Genomic DNA, 22,848 nt, shown 5'->3' with positions numbered 1-22,848 from the left:
AGGTAAAAGTTCTCCTCTGTCTTGGAGCTGGAAAATAAAACACAAATAAAACGCAAAACATCAATATAACCATGTTTTACATGCACTAACTCAAGCATACTAGAATACCCGAGTGATATTTTGACGTTTTTCGTAGCATTCAGCAGCAGCAGCAGCAGCAGCATTACAAGCGCATCGTCTGAAGCCCAAGGACTGCAAAGAAAGCCTACGCATGCGACTTCAAAGTGTCAGCAGTGCAGGTAAGTACAAGTTTGATTTCATCACTTCGAGGAACTTCAAATTGGCGCAAGGTCCAGAATCATGAATTTCATTTGAATTTCAAATGCTGAAACACCGACGATGCTCACAAGATGCTACTGCTTTCGCCGCTCTAACGGCCACGCTGCAAAGGAGCCTACTGTGGTGATCTACTGGTGAAGAAGACCTGGCTGCAGGTGGAATACGTCCCATGGGAAACCACAAGAAGTAAGCCGTTCCCGGTTGCTTTACGGACGCATCTAGACGACCGGGACCACCCACGGCATGCATATCATATAAGTATTCCAGAAACCTGCCCTTATAGAAGCGACGTGCTGTAGGATGCGTGAAGTGTTTTATTTTTCATATATCATCACTCCCACATATAAATGGCACCTGAACCTTTTTGAGCAATCTGACATACCAAGCGCAACATACACTGCTCAGTTAGTCGAAGATAGTCGAGAGATTTTTTGTTTTCTGGCTTTTCATTATACTAACGTTGTGTTCGCAGCATTTCAATAAAGTCTTGGTTAGAACTTAACTTTGTCTAGAAATGAGGCGAGACTATGACAATGTTGAGACAATGTTAACGGCATGCTGTACGTAACTTGATTATGACTGCGCGTCGTTCGCTAAGCTCTTCACTGTACTGCAATGCGACGTGACCGTTGTTATGAGTAGTCAGTTTACTACACGGAAAATAAGATAACTCCAGGTGGCTAGGTCAGCGCTGATATTAACTACGGGAGGTGAAGCATGCATGTTAGGGCGTGCGGACTTCTGTATTTTAGTTCAACAAACGGGCCACGACGTTTCGTAATTATCATAAAAAATAAGTGCACCCAACCGATTAAAAAAAAACTGCCACCCGAATATGACCTTTCAGCTGTTTTATTATTGCATCATTGATGATGTCATAAGTCGCGCTTGCATCCCGGGAGCAAAAAATTTGTCATTACAAGCACTTTCGCAAAAAAAAATCAAACAAATCAGCCGAAACGCTTTTTAAAGCGCGTGAAAAGTGCTTAGAGCTTCGTCATTTGAGTGAGGATGGTAATCGTCTTTAACGTCTTATTGAAAAGCGAAGCTCACAACTACTTCTCGAAAAGAAAGAGTGCTTCTGCCCTACAGCAGGCGTGATGCAACAGTGAAATCACAATGATCATAACTTGCGTAGCTCATTAACTTTTTCTCCCTGCGACTTCAGCGGAGTATTCACGGATTTGAAATGATTGCCGTCGAATCGAGGTAATTTGAAAGACACTATGTTGAATCTTTTTGCTCTTTATAATTATTTCGTTTTGTGAGGGCACAAATTTCTCAACACGTGCACTATTTGAGTTTGACATGCGTGATTTACAAGCAGTTCTATTGATACTACGGCGCGCACCATGCCTTGTTATCGAACATCTTATTTCATAAGGCTGTTATCTATTATACAAAATTATTGGAGCGAACTGCAAGCGATATAACAACAATCTAGGTAATATTTTTAAGCATTAAGGTAACGCTGATGGTCTCCATTTCGTGAAAATAAAAATAATTTGCGTCAGAGCGTGGCTGTTTACGCTTGGATAGACTGTGAAAACGAATAAGATAACAAAAACGCACATGTCCAATTTTTCAACGGGAGGGTATTTTAGAGTCAAGAGCGAACGCATTCACATGGAGACCGCAAAAGCACTCGTCTTCTCTGAACTAAAAGAAAAAAAGAACAAGAACCATAGAGAAACGCCTATTTCAGAGGCGTCTGCATGCACGTTCCAAGAGTGCATCTCAGGGACGGTAAAATAAAACAAAGCAAATACGCTTGCGCATTCCAGGGTCTCGATGCTTAACACCCTCAATTTGTTCCGGGATTAAAAATGCATTATGCATGCGTTAGTCTCCCCAGGGTCTGCTCAGGAAGGCAGCAAAACGGTTTTAACGCTCCCAAAGAACCACGGGCCGCGGTATCTAACCAATCAAATAAAAATCTCTCGCCGGAACAGGAGCCGGAACGGTTTCGGTTAAGAGCTAAGCTTTCTTGCAGAAATGAAAACGTTATCTCTAGCGCCCACTCAAGCAGTGCGGCAAAGCCACACTGAATAGCGCATAAACATATGGCGGCATCATACTTCTTTTTAAAGCGCTTTGAATGAGAAGCAGTTGAGCGGAGTAAAACTTCTTCGCCTACTTTGCTCCTCACTTGCTCTCTTGCATTCGTCAGAGACGGCGATAAAAAGCAAAAAGAAAAATAATGATGACCCGCCAGCAGTCCTCTCTAACAATGAGATATTGAACGCTAAACTTGTACGCGTGCACCGATGCGAAGTGCTGGATTCCGGCGTAGATGAGTATTTTTTTATCATAGGCCTAATTACATCGCTAAGAAATTTCTCGCTTTTGTAACGCTCCGGCCATACGATCGCGTAATTATAGTGCGTCGGCTTTGCAGGTACAGAGTCCCCCATAGTGTGTTGCGATGAAATCCATAGCTAATCCCATTACTTGATCGCATCTGAGCTACTTATCTGCCTTTCATCCTAACTACGCTGATTATCCGCATAGTAGCATTAAATGACGCAGTTGCTCATCGCTTATTTTGCTATTTCAGACCCTTCATTATCAGTTTGTTCTGCAATTACCTCAATCATGGCTAATAATTTAGGTAAGATATATAATATTAAAGTGGTATTTTTGACATATGCAAAATCATGTGAAGGGGTACAAATCTGCATAAATTTGATGAACATTGCTTAGCTTATGTATTTTAACTACTTTAACATAATTAACATAGCTACATCTTTAATGGAATATGTATATAGGAATGAATGGGTTAGGAAGTATGATTATAACGCACTTGATTTCGCTTTGTGGGGATTAACGTGCGATAGCAACTCAGGCTTTGAGGGACGCCGTAGTGGAGGGCTCCGGACAATTTCAACCACCTGGGGCTCTTAACCTGCACTGACACCGCACAGTGCACGGGGCTCTCGCATATTGTTCCCACCGAAATGCGACTGCCACGCGCTAGGACGAACCCACGACTTTCGTGTACTTTGCAAAGCCAATGAGCGCAAATAAACCCCAGGTGGTAGAAATTATCTGGAGCTCTCCACTAAGGCGTTCCTCAAAGCCTGAGTCACTTTGGGAATTTAATCCTATGAAGCCAAACCAAATGTACCACAGGCCCCTTTGCTAACCCATTCTAATCTTTACACATTTATCAAAAGGGATAGTTTAACGACTTTCGGTACATACTGTAATCACATAATAATTGGATGCATTACCAATGTACGGCCGATGATTTTACTCTTAATACGTTGAAACACATTTAGTATAAGGTCATAAATTTCAGTACCTTTGAATCTCCATTCGCATCCCGGTAACGTTTATGTTCCGCCAGGGCAGATATGAAAGGGTGCACTCAGAAATGCTAGCGCGTTTTTCCGGAATCTTCCAGTGGATCATCTGCTACTGTTTGCAAAATCGGAGGAATGTTATATGTTATAGGGGCGTGTTGTTGCTGGTTTAAAGAGATTCTCGTGAACTCACTCGAATGATTGTTCTCAATAAAAAATTAATCTCTGCTTTTTTCTCGCTATGCTGACTAACAAAATACTTACCTGTCGTCGAGAGAATTCGATTTAAAAATCTCTCCGCCAGTCGATTCAATCTCGCGCCGTATTTAGAAAACGACAGGTTGTCACCGCTGTTAAGTGAATGGTGATGTAGCATAGCCTATGGGATCGTTGGCTAAAGAACTGGACGCAGGCATTTTACATGTGAAATCGGCTGCTCGTGACGACACCTGTATTTCGTCTTTCGCTATTTCCTTGCTTAATATAGCTCCTTGTTCGCTAACAGTGGTCTTTTTGCGGTTAGAGCGTATTGCGCTATCCGCACACGTAAAATTATTTGTTCTCAGAGTGCGTTAAGCTGTTAAGTTATGGCACTAATGAGTACGCAGTACCGAACGCCGCCTCCATGCGCCACGAGGTAACTATTTCCGCGTTATCTTCATGAATCTCATGATCTCAGATCGAGCACTCTTTGGACGGCAACCGCTGCACGGACATCAATGCGCGCCATTCCTCGGACAAAAATGTGTAAATGCCGCTGTTAATCACTGTGCAGCAGGTTTTGCCGTATCCTTAAACATTATTTGAAAACATGAAACAAGACACTTGTCCAATTGTTACAACGTAGTCAAAATACAGGTGAGGATTTTGGAGGTCACCGAATGCGCAAGTAACGCAAAAGGGCCCATCCCGCCCTCATACTCGTGGAGGTATGCTCGTTTAAAAGGAAGTGTGGTCGCTTCGAAAAATTGAATTGAAGCAGCCGGCAAGTTTAGTTCTTTACACTGACGTTGAAAACTTCATACCAAAGGATGAACACGCTACAAAGACGCTTTTAATTTTTCTCATTTAATCCAGATTAACCAAACGTCACATTAACCACCAATCTTTTCCTACACGCCAAAGGGCCTAAACGAAGACCGGGCCGCTCGCCACATTCAGCTCTGCCCGAACTCTCAGTGCTGTTCGGCCAGGTTGCCAGCACTGGATAACTATACGAGGAGACCTGCAAGAAACACTAATTTCGCATCAGGGTCAGTACGTTTGTGACATGCCCACTGAAGGGTACTAATTTCTTTGTAATGCCGTAAATAGGATACTGTACTACCTAGGGTTTGGTGTCATCTCTCCTTCTCCGAATGGAGTTTACAGCCACCCGACTCGAGGGACAGTGCGATGAAGACACGGGAACAATTTCGACATCTATTTATCTAGATGTGAAGCATGGCAACAACGAATAAATATTTAATCTTTTGTGTTGGAAAATGTTGGGGTTGTATCGTTAGCGAGTCTTGTTGTGAGGGCGGGGAAGGGCGATGGTAGAGAAAAGGGGAGATGGGCGTAGCATTTTCAGTGGGCGTAGACGGTATTAGCCTGCGGAATTGTGCATGTCTCGTCTCATGCTGCTGTTTGATTGTCAATTGACGTTTGTCTTTCTTAACCCCTTGTATTAAAAGAGGCTTCAACGCTAGTAGATATGCACATCGCTAGTGATAAATCGGTGAATATCCTAAGTTAATGCTACATAGTTCATACGCGCTCCTCATAGAAGATAGCAACCTTGTATCGTTAGGCTTCATGTTTCTGTAAAACACTTTGCATTTTTCTTTGTTCGTAATATGCAGAAGAGCCAAATTTTTATTACAGATTACTAGATATTCCTGCTTATGATTATTTATTGTGATATTACTGTATAACGCTGTTTTTAATATATATATATATATATATATATATATATATATATAATTGTCTTCTATTTATTTGCACTTGTTCCCTATGAATTGTATTTCTTGACGCGTTTTTTTTCTTTTTCTTTTGTTTTGTTTGTTTGTTTGCCCTCTACTTGCTGCTCTAATACTCTTATGCACCCACTAATAATAGAAGGTCCCCCTGGCAGTTTCTCACTCTGGGACCTCCTGATGCTGTATATAATATGTAAGCCCGATTCTTGTACATGCAATAACAATAAACTTGAACATGAACTTCTGTTCCATTATCACGTCTCATAACTTCTTCACAGAATGGTAGACCCAAAGAAAAACACGCAAAGAGGGTAGGCACAAAAACTAATTCTCTTCAAAGCACTCTTTAGATCCACGATCTACGAGATGAACTGAGCCACAGCTTTGTCTTGCATGGGAGTTGCCAGCGTAGCAAGCATTCATTTATCACGCATTTGACTCACAGCCTCCAAGTAGAACTCTCAAAAAGAAAGTACTTGTTTTAAGAAAACATGCGGAAGAAAAGAAACATGCAATTTCATTCCCCAACAAAGGTGAAAGGATGGCGCTCATCCTTTGTTTCAAAAACAAGAGAAGGGTGAGAGGGATCTAAATCTTCCTTTTCCACTGCTGCTCACGCGCTTCAGGGATGCATCGGAGGGATGAGTGGCAAAGGATGGGCCGCTAAAAGCATCCTTAAACGCCTGCCCACAGGGATGCGTGTTCTGTTAAGCCCCACTTCATTTGCCCTAACTGATGCAGCTGTCATCAGATTTCCACTAATTTCTTTAGCTACAAGAAAAAAAATATCCTCGAAAAAGCTGCCTCAGTACGAACAGTTTTCTCGTAATTGAGGCCTGCGCGCTCTCTCGTTGCCAATCATTAACTAGCGGCACTCCCGCATTCAACTTGGCTGCTTCCGCGGTTTACAAATGAGCAAACTAAAATGAACTCCGCCACGCGCTTCAGGCTTCCCTAGACTCCCAGGGCACGCAGACTAGATCGCCACGGTAATGCAGGGCAGTGGAGTCAGCTTACAGCGAGCCTGGCCACACTGGACAACAGAGCCTTTGAGCTGGACGCTGTGTGATCCGCTTGGCTTCGTGTTCGATTACAAATAAAGTCCGGTCGTGCCTTGCGGCCTGGATTCAGTTGACGCGCACTGTTTATCCAGCAAGATTTGACCTACTTAATACGCATCAAACAGACTCAGTACCTGCGGCAGTGTGATTACGCGGGACTTGTAGTCCTTTCTGTTGAGATGGGTGCGTTCTCTTTTGTCATGTCAAATGATTAACTTCCCAGTCGTGAACAATTCCCCCTTTTATTCCAGCGATCCGTGACGCCCTGTCGTAACCGCTCGCTCTTTATTTTTTTGCTTGCTCTTGACATTCGCTTTTTTTTCCTGTGAATTTCCGTAAGTATTGCTAAAGTACATGTATTGTAATACACGTGTATTGCAAATAATGAATGGAGTGTGTTTGATAAGCGCGGAAAGTGGCGCTACACAAATCATTCAAGACGACCTTCCTGTAGAGTGTTAGGGTTGTAGCACGCTCAGAGTGCTCATACGTTCTTGAAGTAGGCAACGCATGCGGTCTCACAATCTGTCCGTTACGAGAAAAGCTCTTTCGTAACGTGGTGTGCAAGTCTTTGCCTGCGAGGCACTTTGGCAATAGTTGAAACTTTAAGATTATTAAGTCGATATACGATGGTCTTCATTTCTTCTCATTTCTTAGCAGTTAACGAAACTTCGGCCTAAAAAAAGTTAGCTGCGTAGAACTGAGTGAGGTAATACTACTGAAGTTCAGTTTAAAGTTCTCTTGTGCTCACGGTATGAGAATTTTATAAAACGTTCAGTATTATCATCAAAAAGAAAACACGCCTTTATCTTTTCTTCATAGCTTAAATAACTTAATCAAGACAAGGTTTCTTCGAGTAAATTTTAACCAAATTAATGCGCTCATGAAAAAACCCAAGGATATTTTTTTCTTTTACACGCCGCCTCTCTTATTAGAAGGAGAAAATTGGACCCGTCTAGTGTTAGCTAGGCAAGTTCTTATGCTTTCATGCGCCATATTCATATTTTCAAACAATCTCCTTTATTAATTCATTTTTTTGCGGGCCAACCTTTGATATGAAGAAAAATTTTGTCTTAGCTTACTTTTTTTCTGATAACACATTCATTTTCCTTCTTTTCTTTATATGATACTGCTATATTGCCGTTGTGCAAAAGAAGGACTTTTGGTTCTCACTGAAAGGACATCTGTAAATAAGGCTCTAGCACACGTGCCAAATCTTTACCTTTTAAACTTCTTTGACGTGAAAACATTTATTTACCCAAAGCACGCTGCCTGATTAAGTTTAGTCCTCTCGCGCCCAAATTGCTTCAACATACTAATAAACCTGACAAGTTGCCTAAACATTTGATCCCAATCACGTCCCAGCGCACACGACGTACCGAGGCTTACCTGGTATTGGCCTGTTTCTGGATTCATGTCCAAGATAGAGTAGTCCAAATCCCGGTCTCCTTTCTCGTTTACTCTTACCGTTCCCGTAATCCCTGTGGGCGGAGGAAAAAACAACGACACGACAAAATGCGAAATCAAAAAGGCTTTCGGGCCAGCCGACACCATCTGCAGAGCAGCCTAGGCGGTCAAGAAAAGACCACACGCACGCCCTCATAAATTGATTTAAAATTACTCGCCGGCTAAAAGCCCAGCGACGTGCGGGTAAATTAGGCGAAACATGATTATCGATATAGCGCCGTGCCTCTCAGTGGATAGCCATTCGCGATGGACGAGGTGCGGGCTGAATTCCGCTTATATGTTCTTTTTTTCTTTTAGCGAAATGAGAAACAAGGAATAATATAATTTTGCTTCCGAGGCGTCATGCTGGGAACCTAATTAGAAGCCGTTCGTAGCACTTGACGTCGTTGAAGAGGACTTAGTTTTTAAAAACTTTGCGAAACGACTCTTCCATACTGCCCGAGTTTTAGGTTGAGTTAACCTGTCTATTCTTGACGCGACAGAAAGAATTAGGGACGCGAGGTCATAGAGGTACTTTGAGAAACCTAGTAGAATGAATAAATAAATTCCTGAGAGTGCAATGAAAGTTTCTGCTCACAACCGCACAGGTATTTTCTATGAAACGGCCTGACATATTGTGTAACATACAACTAAAGAAGGGATTAAGAGACAAGGTTGCTTGATCAGTAATCAAAACAAAAGCCCTCAGCCACACAAAATAAATATCCAATAAAATAATGGAAAGAATTAGAAGAGTGATAATTTGACACACCATTGTGAACAGTCACTGATAGCCTGGCAATAACTTAAGTTTGCCTGAGATCACCCTTTAATTTAGTTGCCTCATCCCCAGTCATCGCAAACTAAGAGTATGAACAACAAAAAAAAAACTACCTAAAGGCGCCCTTTTTGAGTGGAACATCAATGAATGAAGGTGCTTGTCCATGGCACATGCAATTGGAAGAGAATTTCATCACTGACTGTATGATTTTACCACATGAAAGTGTCAAAATAAAATTCAGCGAGCCGGATTTTGCTCTGTTACGGTTGAGCCCAATTTCTTTCTCAGGTTTCCATTTTGGTTCGGTCGGAAAATATTTCAGGAAAAGTAATCTTCGCTCCCCCAGTTTTCTGCAGCGAATTTCTAGACATAAACAGCAGAGCCCCACCCGTGTTCCCAAGCAGTGCTCCTTACGTCCTTCGAACGCGAAATAATAACTTTACATTCAGAAGCGGCCGCTTTTCCTTAAAGCCTGTGTGCATTTCTTGGCTTTTTATTGCACTTTATTTCTTCTTTATCATAATCATCAGCCTAACTATGCCCACCTCAATATCTCTCTAATTTACCGTGTCCTGTGATAGACGCGGTCACCTTATACTTGAAACTCCTTAATCCTATCAGCCTACCTAACTTTCTGCCACCCTCCTCTTGGTACCCATTCCGTTACCCTTAATATTAAGACCGTCAATTATCTTGCCTTCGCATAATATGCCTCTCCCTTGGCCATTTATTCCTCTTGAATTTGACCAGGATCTCATTAACCCGCGTTTGTTCTCTGACCCGCTCTAACCTCTTACAGTCTCTTAACGTTACACCTATCATTTTCCTTTCCATAGCATGTTGCGTTATCTCTAATTTAAGTTGAACTCTACTCGTAACTAGCTTCCACGGTTCTGCCCCATAAATGAGGAGTGGTAAGATACTCCTGTTGAACACTTTTCTCTCGAGGGATATTGATAAACTGCCATTCATGATGGGAGAGAACGAGTGCTTTACACTCCATTCTTATTCTTCTAGCTATTCTATTCTTTCGATCTCGGTCTGAGGTCACTACCTGCCCTGTGTAGATGCATTTTTTTATCATTTTCAGCACTTCGCTGCCGATTGTAAACTGAAATTTCTTTCCGAGACTTTTAAACATTAGATTGGCTTCCTGCACATCAATTTAAAACCCACCGTTCTGCTCTGCCTTTCAAGCTCATTGATCATGCCTTCCAGTTCATCTCCTGATTGCCTTAACAAGACAATGTGATTAGCGAATGACAGATTACTAAGATATTCTCTAACTACTCATGTCCCCAACTGTTCTCAATACAGGACACTAAATACCTCCTGTAAACAGGCGGTGAATAGCATTTGCGAGATTGTGTCTCCCTGCCTGACGCCGTTCCATATTGGAATTTTATTGCTGCTTTATGGAGGACTGTGGTGGCTGTGCGGCGTAATATATATCTTCCGCTATTTTTACATAAGGCTCATCTACACCACGATTGCGCAATGTCTACATGACTGTTGAGGTTTCGACTGAGTGATATGCTTTCACGTAATCTTTGAAGGCTACATATAGAGGCTGGTTATATTGCGGGCATTTTACTGTATTTATTCCTTTTTTTTTCTTGGCAAGCATCGTTCACACAGTGGATCCAAAGGCCGCAAACCGGTGCATAGCGTAGGCCTAAAAAAATAATAGAGTTATTGATAATATCTGAAACTGTGCCCTGTAGAATTATGCGCGCATTGTACAGCTGCTTTATTCACGAGAGGCTGATGGAATGACAGGGGTCACATAATTTGTACACCTACAGAGGAAAACACTAAGAATATGTTTTTTTTTTTAGAGAGAGAGGAAGAGCAAGTGATGATGTTCGCTAGTTATGACTGAAAGTTGTAATTTCATCTGAAAATGGTCAATACGGAAAGCAATCCGTAGGTTTGTTTAGGAGAATCCGATTGAAGCTCTTTATCTCAAAATAACGGAAAATTTTCGCCCCAGGAGAAGACTCAATCAGCTCTTTATTTGTCTACGTAAACTGTGTCTATCGGAGGCTACCTGAGTGGAACCTCAAGGCTTGACAGTTTTGAAGAGACTTGAAAGTTTTGCAGATCGATTTAAAGGAAGCAAAATGCAGCAGTGTTCGGAAGACAGCGCAAACCTACCTTCGAACGTTCTGTTCCACATCTTGTGCGTGATGTAGCTTCCGTTTGTGATAGGAAAGCCGTCGTTTATCGTTTCGTTGATAGCAAGGGCGTACAGGATAACCGCTTCATAGAAGGCCGAAACAAATGGATTCACCTGCAATAGAAGAGAACCAAGAAATGGTTAAAATGATACGCTGTCATATTTTTTTCGAACTTTACTGCCGCAATACATTGAAAGTTATTTCCTTCAGCTGTCGACCGTAGTTATTTTAGTTACTAGAAGATTAATCGGTGTATGTTATTCTCACGCCCGAGAGCCCAAGCAGGGAGTCCAAAACAATAATGAGCACACAGCGGCCTCAGTCAGATAGCACCTAACCCTTTTATACGATAGATAAGCAAAGTTGAGAAAATACATCGATAAGGTTTTTACGTGAACTTAATGAGAGGTAACTGAAAAGACTTTAGCAAGTAGAAAAATATAAGGACGATGAGAGAGACTTTCTGTCATTCTGGGAGTAATGAAGAGTTTGTTGCTGAATCCGCAATATATTAACATACATATGGATAATCGTTTGAGAACAGTTTTTACAACCTATCAAAAATGCTCGGATTTGATGCCTGCACAGCTTATAAGTGTCTGTTTATGCATTTGCTGTGGCATCATAAAAATCAGCCTGAAAATTAATAATAATATTAATACTAACGGGGCACGTAAATAATTTTGTGTCCAATATAATACTATCTTGGCGTGCCGTATACTTTGATAGCGTTTATAAAGAGTAGGAACACATTGGCTGTTATGGCTTTTAGTCTGACGCCATATGCTTGCCTAGAGCGGAATGCCCCCTTAGAAATCTGCTGCCTTTCTCTTCTTTTTTAAATTTCGCGCCATACAAATGCACCTTTGTTGAGAAGGCATTTTTCTGTGCTGCTACGCACATATGCGGCATGAGCGTGTAAAAAAAAGGAAAAATTTACTTCCGTTGCATGTGCTTGGCGCCTGATGGCCTTAGTTGCCTATGTGCCATAAAACGCGACACAACACAGCACAACTTCCTTTTCTCTCCGCACAATTGTGCAAGCAATACCATCACAGAATCAACCCACTGCAATGGGTTGGTAACACATTTACATATGGTAAACAGGAAATCGCCGGTTTTCGCCGACCAATTACCATTTCAAATAACAAACTGACCATGGTCGAAAGAACCCGTCTTTATGGTTTCAATATTTGCTCAGCCCTTTGCCATCTCAGTCTGACCGTTTCGGTAAGCAGCTACACCCGTATAATGCAGTGCAAACAGTGCCCATCTAGTTTGGTGGAATATATTACTTTGCTTTATTTTCTCTTCTTTACCTCCTGCTCACGGAGTATCATGGATGGTTGGCTGCTGCACGGCTCCTTAGGTAATGCTAGAAGCAGACGAAGAAAAAGTGCAATAGAAGGCACACGATTTGACTTTCGAAAATGTAAACTTGTAAGCCATAGTCACTGCATATAACAGTTCAGAGAAAGAAAGTTCCATGTTTTTATTTTCCAAAACTAGGCACACTAAAATTTTTTTAACTTCTGTCAAAGCAAAGAACATGAGATAGTGCTGGAAATGGAAGGAAAGCTGATGCGGTAATGCTCACTGTGTTTTTTCTTTGAGATAATTTGGATTGATCTTTCCGTTGGGAACTGGCATAAATTGGCGGCGCTTTGGGCATTTGTATTCTCGCAGTATCGTTTGCATTCCACAGTTTAGTTTTAGATTGCAAAGGAAAAGTAGTTCACCTAATTACATAAGTTGTCTAAGAAAACTTGACCACTCGAGAAAAGCTAGTCATTAGCATTCTGCTTCCTACGAGAGTCAACTGTGTGTCTATATTTGTAAATAATACTTTATACCAGTAGGCACAATGTTACAATAAAAGAAAAGTCGGATAGCGAGGCAAATTTTTTTTCTTTCTCATGGTGCCCAAAGGAGGCTTCCAGGCGCCCAATCTTCAGGCGTTTATGCTTTAGCTTTTTAGGAACTCAGTGTGCAGAAAAGTATTCACTCTTTGACACAGAGCGAAAGTGTATGGGCTGAAACTTTTGCGCTCAGTGAACATTTAGATTGAACTGTTTTAGCGAGTTGCTCGGAGCCTGTATATCCATTCAGCAGTTCATAATCACTGCGCCGTATGTTTTCGAAGCATACCGAAATAAAACGTGTACTCATGCAGGTCTTCTTGTAAAACGGATGGCACGGAAGTTTCGCAAATGCACGCTAAACATTCAACCCTACCGCAGCGTACATGCTCAAAAAATAAATGATCTCGAAAGCTTTCAAACTTACCAGCAAGACTTACCGACGTTGTCAGAAATTGCTTTAATTATTGCTGACGAATTTCTAGAATATAATTCTAAAATCTAAAATCTATAATCTAGGTACCACTGACCTAGAAAACGTTAGAGAAATTACGATGGTTCAAAATCACTTTTCTTGGAAATTTAAAAGTAAGCGCTGGTCGAAGGTTTAGGGGAGTCTCGCATGGTGGACCAGATTTGTAATAAGTGAGTATTAGCCTGTGTGTGTGTAGCTCTAAAGAAGCTACGGTGTTGTACGCCTCAACCTACTGTCATAATTACGGATTCAAAATCTGCCCTTCAAAGGTTAGAGTACGGGTTCCCCACTGATGCTTTGAGTCTTAGATCTCTACGTTTGGTGCAGAATCTACATAGCAAAGGCTTCTCTATACGTTTTCAATGGGTGCCCTTGCACATAGGTGTCTTAGGCAACGAGATAGCAGACAACCTCGCCCATACAGCTTTCTCCGGGATTCCAGTACATGGAGTCCCTCATGAAGTCAAGCAAATGTTCAGAGATGTGGTGTTGTGCCACTTCAGTTCTTTGTGGAGCTCTCCTCATCAGCCATGTGTGACCAAGGGTCTCAAAAGGTACCAAGCCACTTTGCTGCACCGCGTTCGCACGTATTCTGCTCGTACGCCGGCGTGGATGTATAAGACTGGCCTAGCGTTGTCACCATTGTGTTCAACGTGTGGTGTGTGTGGTGACATTGAACATTACCTCTTGTGCTGTACTTTGTACAACGCGGAACGGGCTGTGTTATTCGGATCCCTCAAGAAGGCAGGAGTTCCTCACAGTTCTCTTCAGGACATTGTTTTCCCGCGAGGGAGCCAGTCGAGTAGAAGGGATGCTTCTCGCCTTCTTCTACTTTACCTGCAGGTCACGGATTTGGCCTCCACATGGTGACCTCAGGAGTGTCTATTTGGGTTTTTGCGGACAGTGTTTCTGTGATTTCTATTTAAGTGTCGCTACGGTGGAGCAATTGCCGGCAGCAACTGCAAGGCTAATCCCACCGGTAGTTTACAACCACTCAACTCAACTCAACTCAACTGTGGTTCCGACTTCGAACTCCGGTCCAGGCCCAATTTTGCTCCAGTGACAATTTTTTTTTAAAGCTGTATAGCTTTTATCTGTTGCCATATGGCGGCGCTCGAGTGGTCGCCAACGGGTCTTTACTCCCTTGTTACAAATGTATACCACCTTGGGGTTTCCCCTAAATAAAGGACTAACACCGCTGGTTCTTTGCCTTGTTCATCAGTTCATACTCGCCCTACCACTTGATCTGGCTGTCCTGATTATCTCAGCTGGCAGCGCGATTGCCCCGGACAAGCGTTGGTCCCGCGTTCGAATCCCACAATAGTATGTATTTTTCTGCTATTGCGAAGTTCCCGTGAAAGCTGCATAGCTTCCCTATCCAGTCGTTTTTCTGCGCTTGAAACACGCTGATGAGTAACTCGTTCGTTATCAAGTAAGCACATATGTCGGCCTCGCGGCCGATCATGCTCTGTACTGAAGCCATGACGGAAAAATAGACTGCACAACTGTATGCATTCCGCATGATCGCTATAGTTATGGTGGCTTCATGCTAGGTTTAGTCTTGCCAGTGTCATTTCCGAGTGCTAGAGAGGCGTCCCCGCAAGCGTAGAAATATTGCCTGTTGTGAATAATAACCTTGTATAGCGTATACGGAGAGAAAGCAGTATAATCGGAAAGAACAACCCGGCTTTCTATTGTCCTGAACCCATCCCACTTCATTGCTGGCCAACCCAGAAGAGAAATAATTTTCGTTCTTAAGACCACTGTGGGGCAATCATTCCAGGAGCCTGTGAATAAATCTAGTGGTCAGTGAATTCAATTTGAGTGCGACAGTTTTTATATCAGGTTCTGGGGAATTATTTCATGTACCATGGTATTTAAGTCCATCCGAGTGCAAATAATAGGAGCAAAAATTGTGTTAATTTTTATGAGAGCTCCCTTATTCCAAGTAGCGACATTAAGGGTTTGTGCGCCTTCCTATATCATCAACATGCAGAAAACGAAACACTGGTAGTTAGAGGAACATATTCAGCAAATTACTCCGAATTAAATGAGCCCAGCCTGAACTGTACGCCCATTCTATGCCTTTGTGAAGCTCCTGAATGAAAAATTCAATCTTCTTTCAGACAATAATTACCTGTGGTGTTATCCGTCGATGAAAAATCCCATCCTATAGCGCGACATGCTGCTATCTGCCTGGAAGGAGCGCCACTAGAAAATATAAAAATCTTGCAAAAAAAGTGTAGAGGCATGCAATACTATCCCTCAGTAATTAGTTCTACAAAATGTTTGCGAAATGTGTTCTCTACATAAGCACACAAAAAAATTGGAGGACGCTTAAGCTTCGATCGCCTTTAAGAGAGGAACGCGAGAGCGTGTTGCAGCACTGCCAGGGAGTCCACGGAACGCCATTGCCCGTTCGGCGCAACGCCTTGCCCGTTAGACAAATCGCTGTGTACGGTGAAACGGACGCGTGCAGCGGCAAATCACGAATAAGCGCAGCCAGGCACCTTGCCGAAACGCGCGGGACTCAAGTTGCAGTCGTAGTTCGTCGGCACATAGTTCCGACAAACCCGATGCCACAAACGCCAGCATATCTTCCGCGCCGAACAAACGGGCAGGAAGCCCCAAGCTTCGTGGTGAACGCGCTTTAAATGTGCGCTGCTTTGTTCGCCGCTCACCGCGTGATTTCTGAGTGCCCGCACGGCACCACTGCGCCCGAACGAGACGAGTGGGAGGCGCTGCCGTCGCGCGCCATCTGTTGGGGCAGTGGCGTACATTGCGAGGAGGAGGAGGATTTTTGCTCACGGGGAGAGGAGAGATTTTTCGCTCACGGGGATGAGGAGGAGGGATTTGTCACTCACGGCCGAAGCCGAGGACACCGGCTTTTCCGAGACACGAGCTCCTTAATGTTGTCGCGTTAAAAATGTGCTCGAAATGTTTGGTTTGGGAGCATCAGCTGAGTGGCTAGATTACACATCTCTCTCGATCTCTGTGCTACTCGTAGTTACTTAAAAATGAGACCTACACGCTTTTAGGTCCTTACCTTGTGTAATCAGTCAGCAAAAAAAAGTGGTTTGGGTAATACTACAGGGACAGCAGGAGCACATCAAAATTAGGCACGCAAACCGTTAAGCCACGACATTGCTCGATATGGCCACTAACCACGAGAGTCCTGTTTTTTACCAGCTTGGTGTGCTTTGGCAATTCAAGAACCAAGCGAGCTATCGCTAAACGTTTTGTTGTATTTTGGCATGAATTCTACTTCTTTTTACCAAAAACGCTTCTTTGCAGTAGGATGAAGGCGAATCCTTCCATGAAAGAGTGTCGGTTAGTGGTACTTCATGGCGTTTGGTTGGGATGCTACCTTTTGTTTTTTTCTGAAGATGAACTCGAGATTAATTTAAAATAAGGGAGTAATTACTCATTACACGCAAGCGCAGCCAAATGTAGATCTACTCTACCTTGAGGGATTTCCCTAAACATTTTGCCATTGAGATGAATTTGTCTTTTCTTGCATTAAATGACTGTCACATATATTAAGGAGCCTAAATTAAATTTTAAAGGAAAGAGGGGTGAAGAAGACGAAGTGCATTAACCGAAAAATAAAGAGGAAGAAGCATTCGGTGATGTGGAGAGAGATGATTGGCGGAGAAGAGAAGGAGACGACGACAAGGCTTACGTGGACTAACACCGAGGCTATAAAAGGGCGAGTGAGAGCGAGGCAGGGAGGGGATAGCAGAGAAGCGGAGGCTCCGGCGGGTCAGGGACGCATCGGCTAGAAGAGAACGACGCCGGCTACTGCTCCTGTGAGCTCCCGTTCTACGACTTCGCATCGTGGACTTCCTGCCGTGCCTGAGCCCGTTCCGTGGAATCAACGGAGGACGCTACCACCTGCTTCAGCCAGGGGTGTCTCCAGCGCTGTTGCCACCCATCCGGGTGGTGCCCCCAACGCCAACAACGCCGGCATCACCTGCACGGGCGCTTGGACCGGGAGGTTGTACGACACAGCCAGCGACGCCAGCCCAAGCACGTCGAACGCCGCCAGCAACGCCAGCCCAAGCACGCCGAACGCCGCCTCGACGTCGGCTACGGGATCCATACAATGCCACAGCCGCACCGAACCAACCGTGAGCACGAACGCCGACCGCTAATAGTAGAACGCTAGTAGTAGACGCTGGTAGCAGTGTGCCCGTGTCGTGTGTATTTATAGCCTGTGTGTTGTGTGTTAGTTTTGTTAGTTTTGTGTTCTAGTGTGTATGTCACGTAGGGTGTATTAAATGTGCGTTTGTGTGGGTACACCCGTCGCCTAGTCCATTCTTTCAGTCCGAGTGTTCTCCGGAGAGATCCGTGACAATGACATAACTTATGCGTCAAACAAACCTTAAGGATAAGCTTCTGAAACTGCAACAATTAATGATATATTAGGACATCGGAATACGATCTTAAGGCTTTCGCGCGCGCGCGCGCGCGCACACACACACACACACACACACACACACACACACACACACACACACACACACACACACACACACACACACACACACACACACACACACACACACACACACACACACACACACACACACACACACACACACACACACACACACACACACACACACACACACACACACACACACACACACACACACACACACACACACACACACACACACACACACACACACACACACACACACACACACACACACACATATATATATATATATATATATATATATATATATGGGCATGTTCAGATAAGAACGGTAATCGAGGTCCCATGACCATTTTTTGTTTTCAATTATATTTTTATATGTGATGGGTAAATGTGTCCACACAAAGGAATGAACGTATATATATATATATATATATATATATATATATATATATATATATATATATATATATACGCTAATTATTTTCAACAGAGTTTCCCTACAAACAAATCATTACACTGGTAGCTTAGAAGTGCTTGTAAGTATAGTACCGGGTATGCTTGAGACACGTCGTAGATTTTTCATGAAGGGTACAAGCATATTCGAAAAACGGCCGCCTTACTTTTAGCCCGCTGTGGACACGTCTCGTGTGTCCAAACTATAGAAAGTAGAGGAACATAACGATCGGTATCAATGTCCCGAGAATGCAGCGTGACACATAAACTAGTTAATTTCTGATCACAGTAAAACCGCAATTCACTGTCATTAATACTTCATGGACCTTAGCCGGGTAGAATAATCGTCAACTCCCGCTGTCTGGAACAGCGGCTTTTCCTGCGTCTCGTCGCCTGTAGGTTAGGTTAGCAATGTTTTCCAGCAGCGAAAATCTTTTGGCAGTTAACCCTCTCCACTCCTTTGCCTCACTCCCGCTCAGTGCGCCGCATGCCCTCTTAACAACGAGCGCGCCCTCCCGGAGTGAATCAGTGCAAGCGAATCTGCACTAGCCGCGCCAAATGGAACGACCCAGATACGGAGCGAAGCGTTGGCTTGTCTTTTGTTCTTTTTCTTCTCGCAGCGACAGGACAAGAGGTGTAGACAGCGACCACGAATACAAAGAGAAGGTCCCTCAACAGCAGGAAAGTAGTGCCGAGGAAGAGGAGGAGGATGAAACGAATGGCTCGGACGTAGAGAAGGGCCGGGGCGGGAATAGATTGGGGAAGGGGAAATGCGGCAGACAGGGACGCAGAGATGGCGGCGGTGAAAGAAGCGACTCCAGCGAGAAGCTCCATTCAAGCATCCGAAAGGAGAGCCTTTCGCTTCGACCGTGGAAGGGAAAAGAGCGGGGGGAGCGTGAAGTAGAAGGTGGTAATTGTGAATCGGTTCTAGACGGCACAGAACAATTATAAGAAGGAGTGATAGAGAGATAACAAAAATGCTAGCTTCGTAAGTAGGGACAGAAACTTCGCGATCGTAAAGGGAAGGGCGAGGGAACGAGGAGGAGGAGGAGGGTTAGTCAGCGCCGGGAAACGAGCATGACAAAGTAGAACGGGGCGAGGAAAAAGTGAAAGGCGGCAGCCTCTCGGCAGGGGTGCTCCTCCGAAATCGATATCACGGAGCACGCTCGCTCTGAAAGGAACCACAGCAAGAGCTGCTGAGCGGCGGTGAAGTTGTATGCAGTGTCTAAGAAATTCCATGCATCTCTTTCTTTGAGTCGCGAGAGCATATGGGTGAGGAAAAGGAGCGTAGCGAAAGTTAGAAGTATATGATGCAAAATAAGAGAGATGAGGGAGGGGCTCAAGCCAAGCTGTTAGGATTGGCACGCTAGCAACAATCGAACGAGGCATTTCAGATATTCATGGACTTCTTATTTACTTTTTCCTTTAGAGCTTCGAGATCCAGGATCATTGTACCATGGCGACGTTTTTCGTGGTGTGTTTCTGCCTCAATTTTTTGTTTCTTTTCTGGCCGCGTATTTAAAACAGCGAGGAGCTCATGGCTCAGGAAGCGAAAGAAAATGGTGACGCTCAAGGATTTCCTACTTAGCTTCGAACCTTCCTTTTCATTTTCCTTCCTGCCAGACTCTCTTTTAAGCAAAGGCTGTAATAAACTAGTATGCACTGCCTTTGTTGGAACTGGGGCTTTTTTTTTTCTGCCGCTTCAGATTATAGTGTTGTGACACATTACTGTTCACTTAGAAGCAAAAATTCACGTTTTCAGAGTACGTAGGCTCAATTGCTGTGAATTCATATATGATCCGTAGAATTCCCGAAATACCTCTTAGCCTCCGCGATGGCAGAGTGGTTATGGCGCTCGGATGCTGACTCGGAAGACGCGGGTTCAATCCCGGCCGCGGAGGTCGAATTTCGATGGACGCGAAATTCTGGTGACCCGTGTTCTGTGCGATGTCAGTGCACGTTAAAGAACCCCAGGTGATCGAAGTTTCCGGAGCCCTTCACTACGGCGTCTCTCATAGCCTGAGTCGCTCCGGTACGTTAAGCCCGATAAACCGAACCAAATAAATACCTCTTAGTGCGCATAAAAGAATGCTCAGTTGAACACCTGCACATTAGGTATAGGCAGAGTTCAGCGTGACAATCCTAACATAAGTCAACCATGCATGGAAATTTAGTACGTAAGTAGGGCGTTAAAATACTGCGAATAGTGGTCCAAAAAAAGTGAGAAAGAACGTACCTGCGGCGCTTAACGACCACTTGGAGCCGTTACCTTTTAAGCTGCCTTTCGAACGTGACAGGCGCCCAGTTTAATTACAGCCATTAGCGGCCGCCTGATTACAGACCAGGGAAATGTCGGCGAATGGATCGGTGGAGTGAGGCGAGGTGGAGGGTGCGGGGATGGCCGGCGCCGCCCCTCACCTCGTCCGTGTTGTAGTCGAACTCGAACTCCTTGCGCGCCGTCTCCTGCAGGGCTTGCTTGAAGTGCGAGAACTCGGACGACTCCGGGATCCGCGTCTGCACCACCATCAGCGCCTCGTAAGCGCGCCGAGCTCGCTGGTTACGCTCGGCGCTGTCCGTTTCTCGATACCAGGGCCGCGTGTTGCTCGTGTTGCGTCTGCAAAAAGCGGAAATGGCAGGTGTAGGTTTAAGCTAGGCAATTGCAGCTAAGCCTTTCAACAAAGCCTCTCAAAATGAGACGGACATCATTATTTAGCTTCGTATTGTTGCATAAGGGTTCAAATAAGCCTTCAAGGCTGCTTGCACCACACCATTTTCTAGGGCCACAGTGACAGTAGGTCAACACATTTAGTTCCCCGAAAATAAATGTGGATGCAGAACTGACGTTGCACTGCTGAATACACTCTTTTCGTTATAATTTCGGGTGTCGTAAGGGTGATATAGATCCTAGAGTGCACTCAAAGGCCCAGATGAAGGCAAATCGTCTCGTGCAAACGTTGGCTAGCTTACTGAGGCTCTTCCTCGATGCCTCTTTCGTCATTATTTTCAGTGTTTTTAAGAATTCCATGCTCCTTGATTCTCTCTACTTGAGCGGTGATCGAGACGACAGATGAAAGTACCGAACCCGGTAGTGGACGGTACCTCACGTGACTCGAAGTCACTAGCTCCACCTCGTGCGCGAATGGCGCAGGTCCGTTGGCAAAAAAGAAAAAGTCGAATGGCTTACCCTTCTCCGTTTATAGCCGCCGTATGCTCGCGATTCTGTAAGTGCTAATCTTGAGTGTGGAAACAGTGCTATTTTCGTTTTCTTTTTCTGAATGTAAGGGCATTTTTTTTCTTTTCACAGAGAACTAGAATATTTTACTTTCGCGTCAAGAGATCGCCATTATTGGCGCGGTACTGTCGACTGCCGTTTGCTGTCCATTTTCTTTATGCTAGTGCTGTTGGGTGGAGTACCTGTCTGGCCAGAAGGGCCTAGTGGTCTAGTGGAATGGGCGTCCAGTTCGGCTGCGGGAGGTGGTTGGTTCGAAATCCACATTGGTAAAAATGGGTACAAGCGTCCCCCGCCCGGCGCCCGGTTTCCTCTCAAGTGTGCGCTTTGATAAACCCACGCAAACCCCGCTGCGGCCTTTTGGGGGCAGGCCCAGTTTCAAACGCCTCAACCTGCAAAGGCACTCGAAAAAAAAAAGAAACATTTGTCACTAGGAGACGTTAGAGGGGCAATACGAGGAAGACCTGGGGCTGCTGCGGGATGATCGCCACGTCACTATAACCACGTGACGTTTTTGTCAGCGGTTCGGTACGTCGTGTGCATCCCGGTTTAAAGACTGTAAACTGGCGTGCAGTTTAGAGTGGGGATGTCGGGAGAGTATGAAATCTGCGCATCCTTTTGCAAGACGACAATTGGGATGATATTTGGAACATATCAGGCTGGAATATACAGATTAGCATGGGCGACGTCGAGACACGTGACAGGGTCACACAGTTTAAAAATCAGCAACTCAAAACTTCATTACGCTGCCGAAGCATCCCTACGTAAGTAGCATGCATCCGTGGTAGACGGAAAAAAATCTAAAGCCGATGTGCTAGCGTTCCTACTGCATGCCCTGCGAGAAAGAAACAAAAGAAAAGCTAGAGCAAAAATTCAGGCTCGCCCACACTTCTGGCGTGATAAATGGAGCTCTTGCTGGCGACGTTCCAGGCTACAGACGACAACAATGCTGCGCTGACGCGAAAAAATAACATAAGCACGTGTGCGGAGAATGCCTGTTGAGTGTCGTCCCAGGCAATATGGGGAGGCGCGTAGGCTCCCTGGCGTGAGTGCTTTGACCTGTGTGCATCGTACGTAAGCACCGTTATTTCGGAATCCACGTGAATCAAGGAATAAAAAAAGAAAACAAGCTTCGCAACCACTGACGACGACTCTTCTTCTCTCCACTCCTTGCTCCCTGCAAGGAGCGTGGTACTTCGACAGTACTGCCTCATTTGTCTAGATACGAATCTGGAGATTTAGCATGTCGGTGACTGAAAAACTAGCTCTTTTAACCGTTTAAATAAGGACGAATTCCCTCCGCACGAACTCAGTTTAAGAAACGAAACTTGTTCCCTCTTTCTCACAATACGTTTCCCGCAAAAAAAAGTTT

At 44.4% G+C, this 22,848-nt stretch overlaps 1 protein-coding gene across 1 annotated transcript in view; it reads right to left on the bottom strand.

Annotated features, from left to right (window-relative positions):
* Positions 1-22,848, bottom strand: part of LOC144136579 (atrial natriuretic peptide receptor 1-like) — a 244,834-nt gene that overhangs the window by 82,014 nt on the left and 139,972 nt on the right. The window contains exons 3-5 of the mRNA XM_077669031.1: positions 20,666-20,861; positions 10,991-11,126; positions 7,996-8,087 (exon numbers count right to left, since the gene is read on the bottom strand). Coding sequence (XP_077525157.1) covers positions 7,996-8,087; positions 10,991-11,126; positions 20,666-20,861 — 424 coding nt within the window. The remainder of the gene's footprint in view (positions 1-7,995; positions 8,088-10,990; positions 11,127-20,665; positions 20,862-22,848) is intronic.

This window comes from Amblyomma americanum, chromosome 6, assembly GCF_052857255.1.
Source record: "Amblyomma americanum isolate KBUSLIRL-KWMA chromosome 6, ASM5285725v1, whole genome shotgun sequence".
Lineage (NCBI taxonomy): Eukaryota > Metazoa > Arthropoda > Arachnida > Ixodida > Ixodidae > Amblyomma > Amblyomma americanum.
The sequence above is the reverse complement of the archived record's forward strand: the minus strand, read 5'-3'. Positions and strand labels throughout refer to the sequence as shown.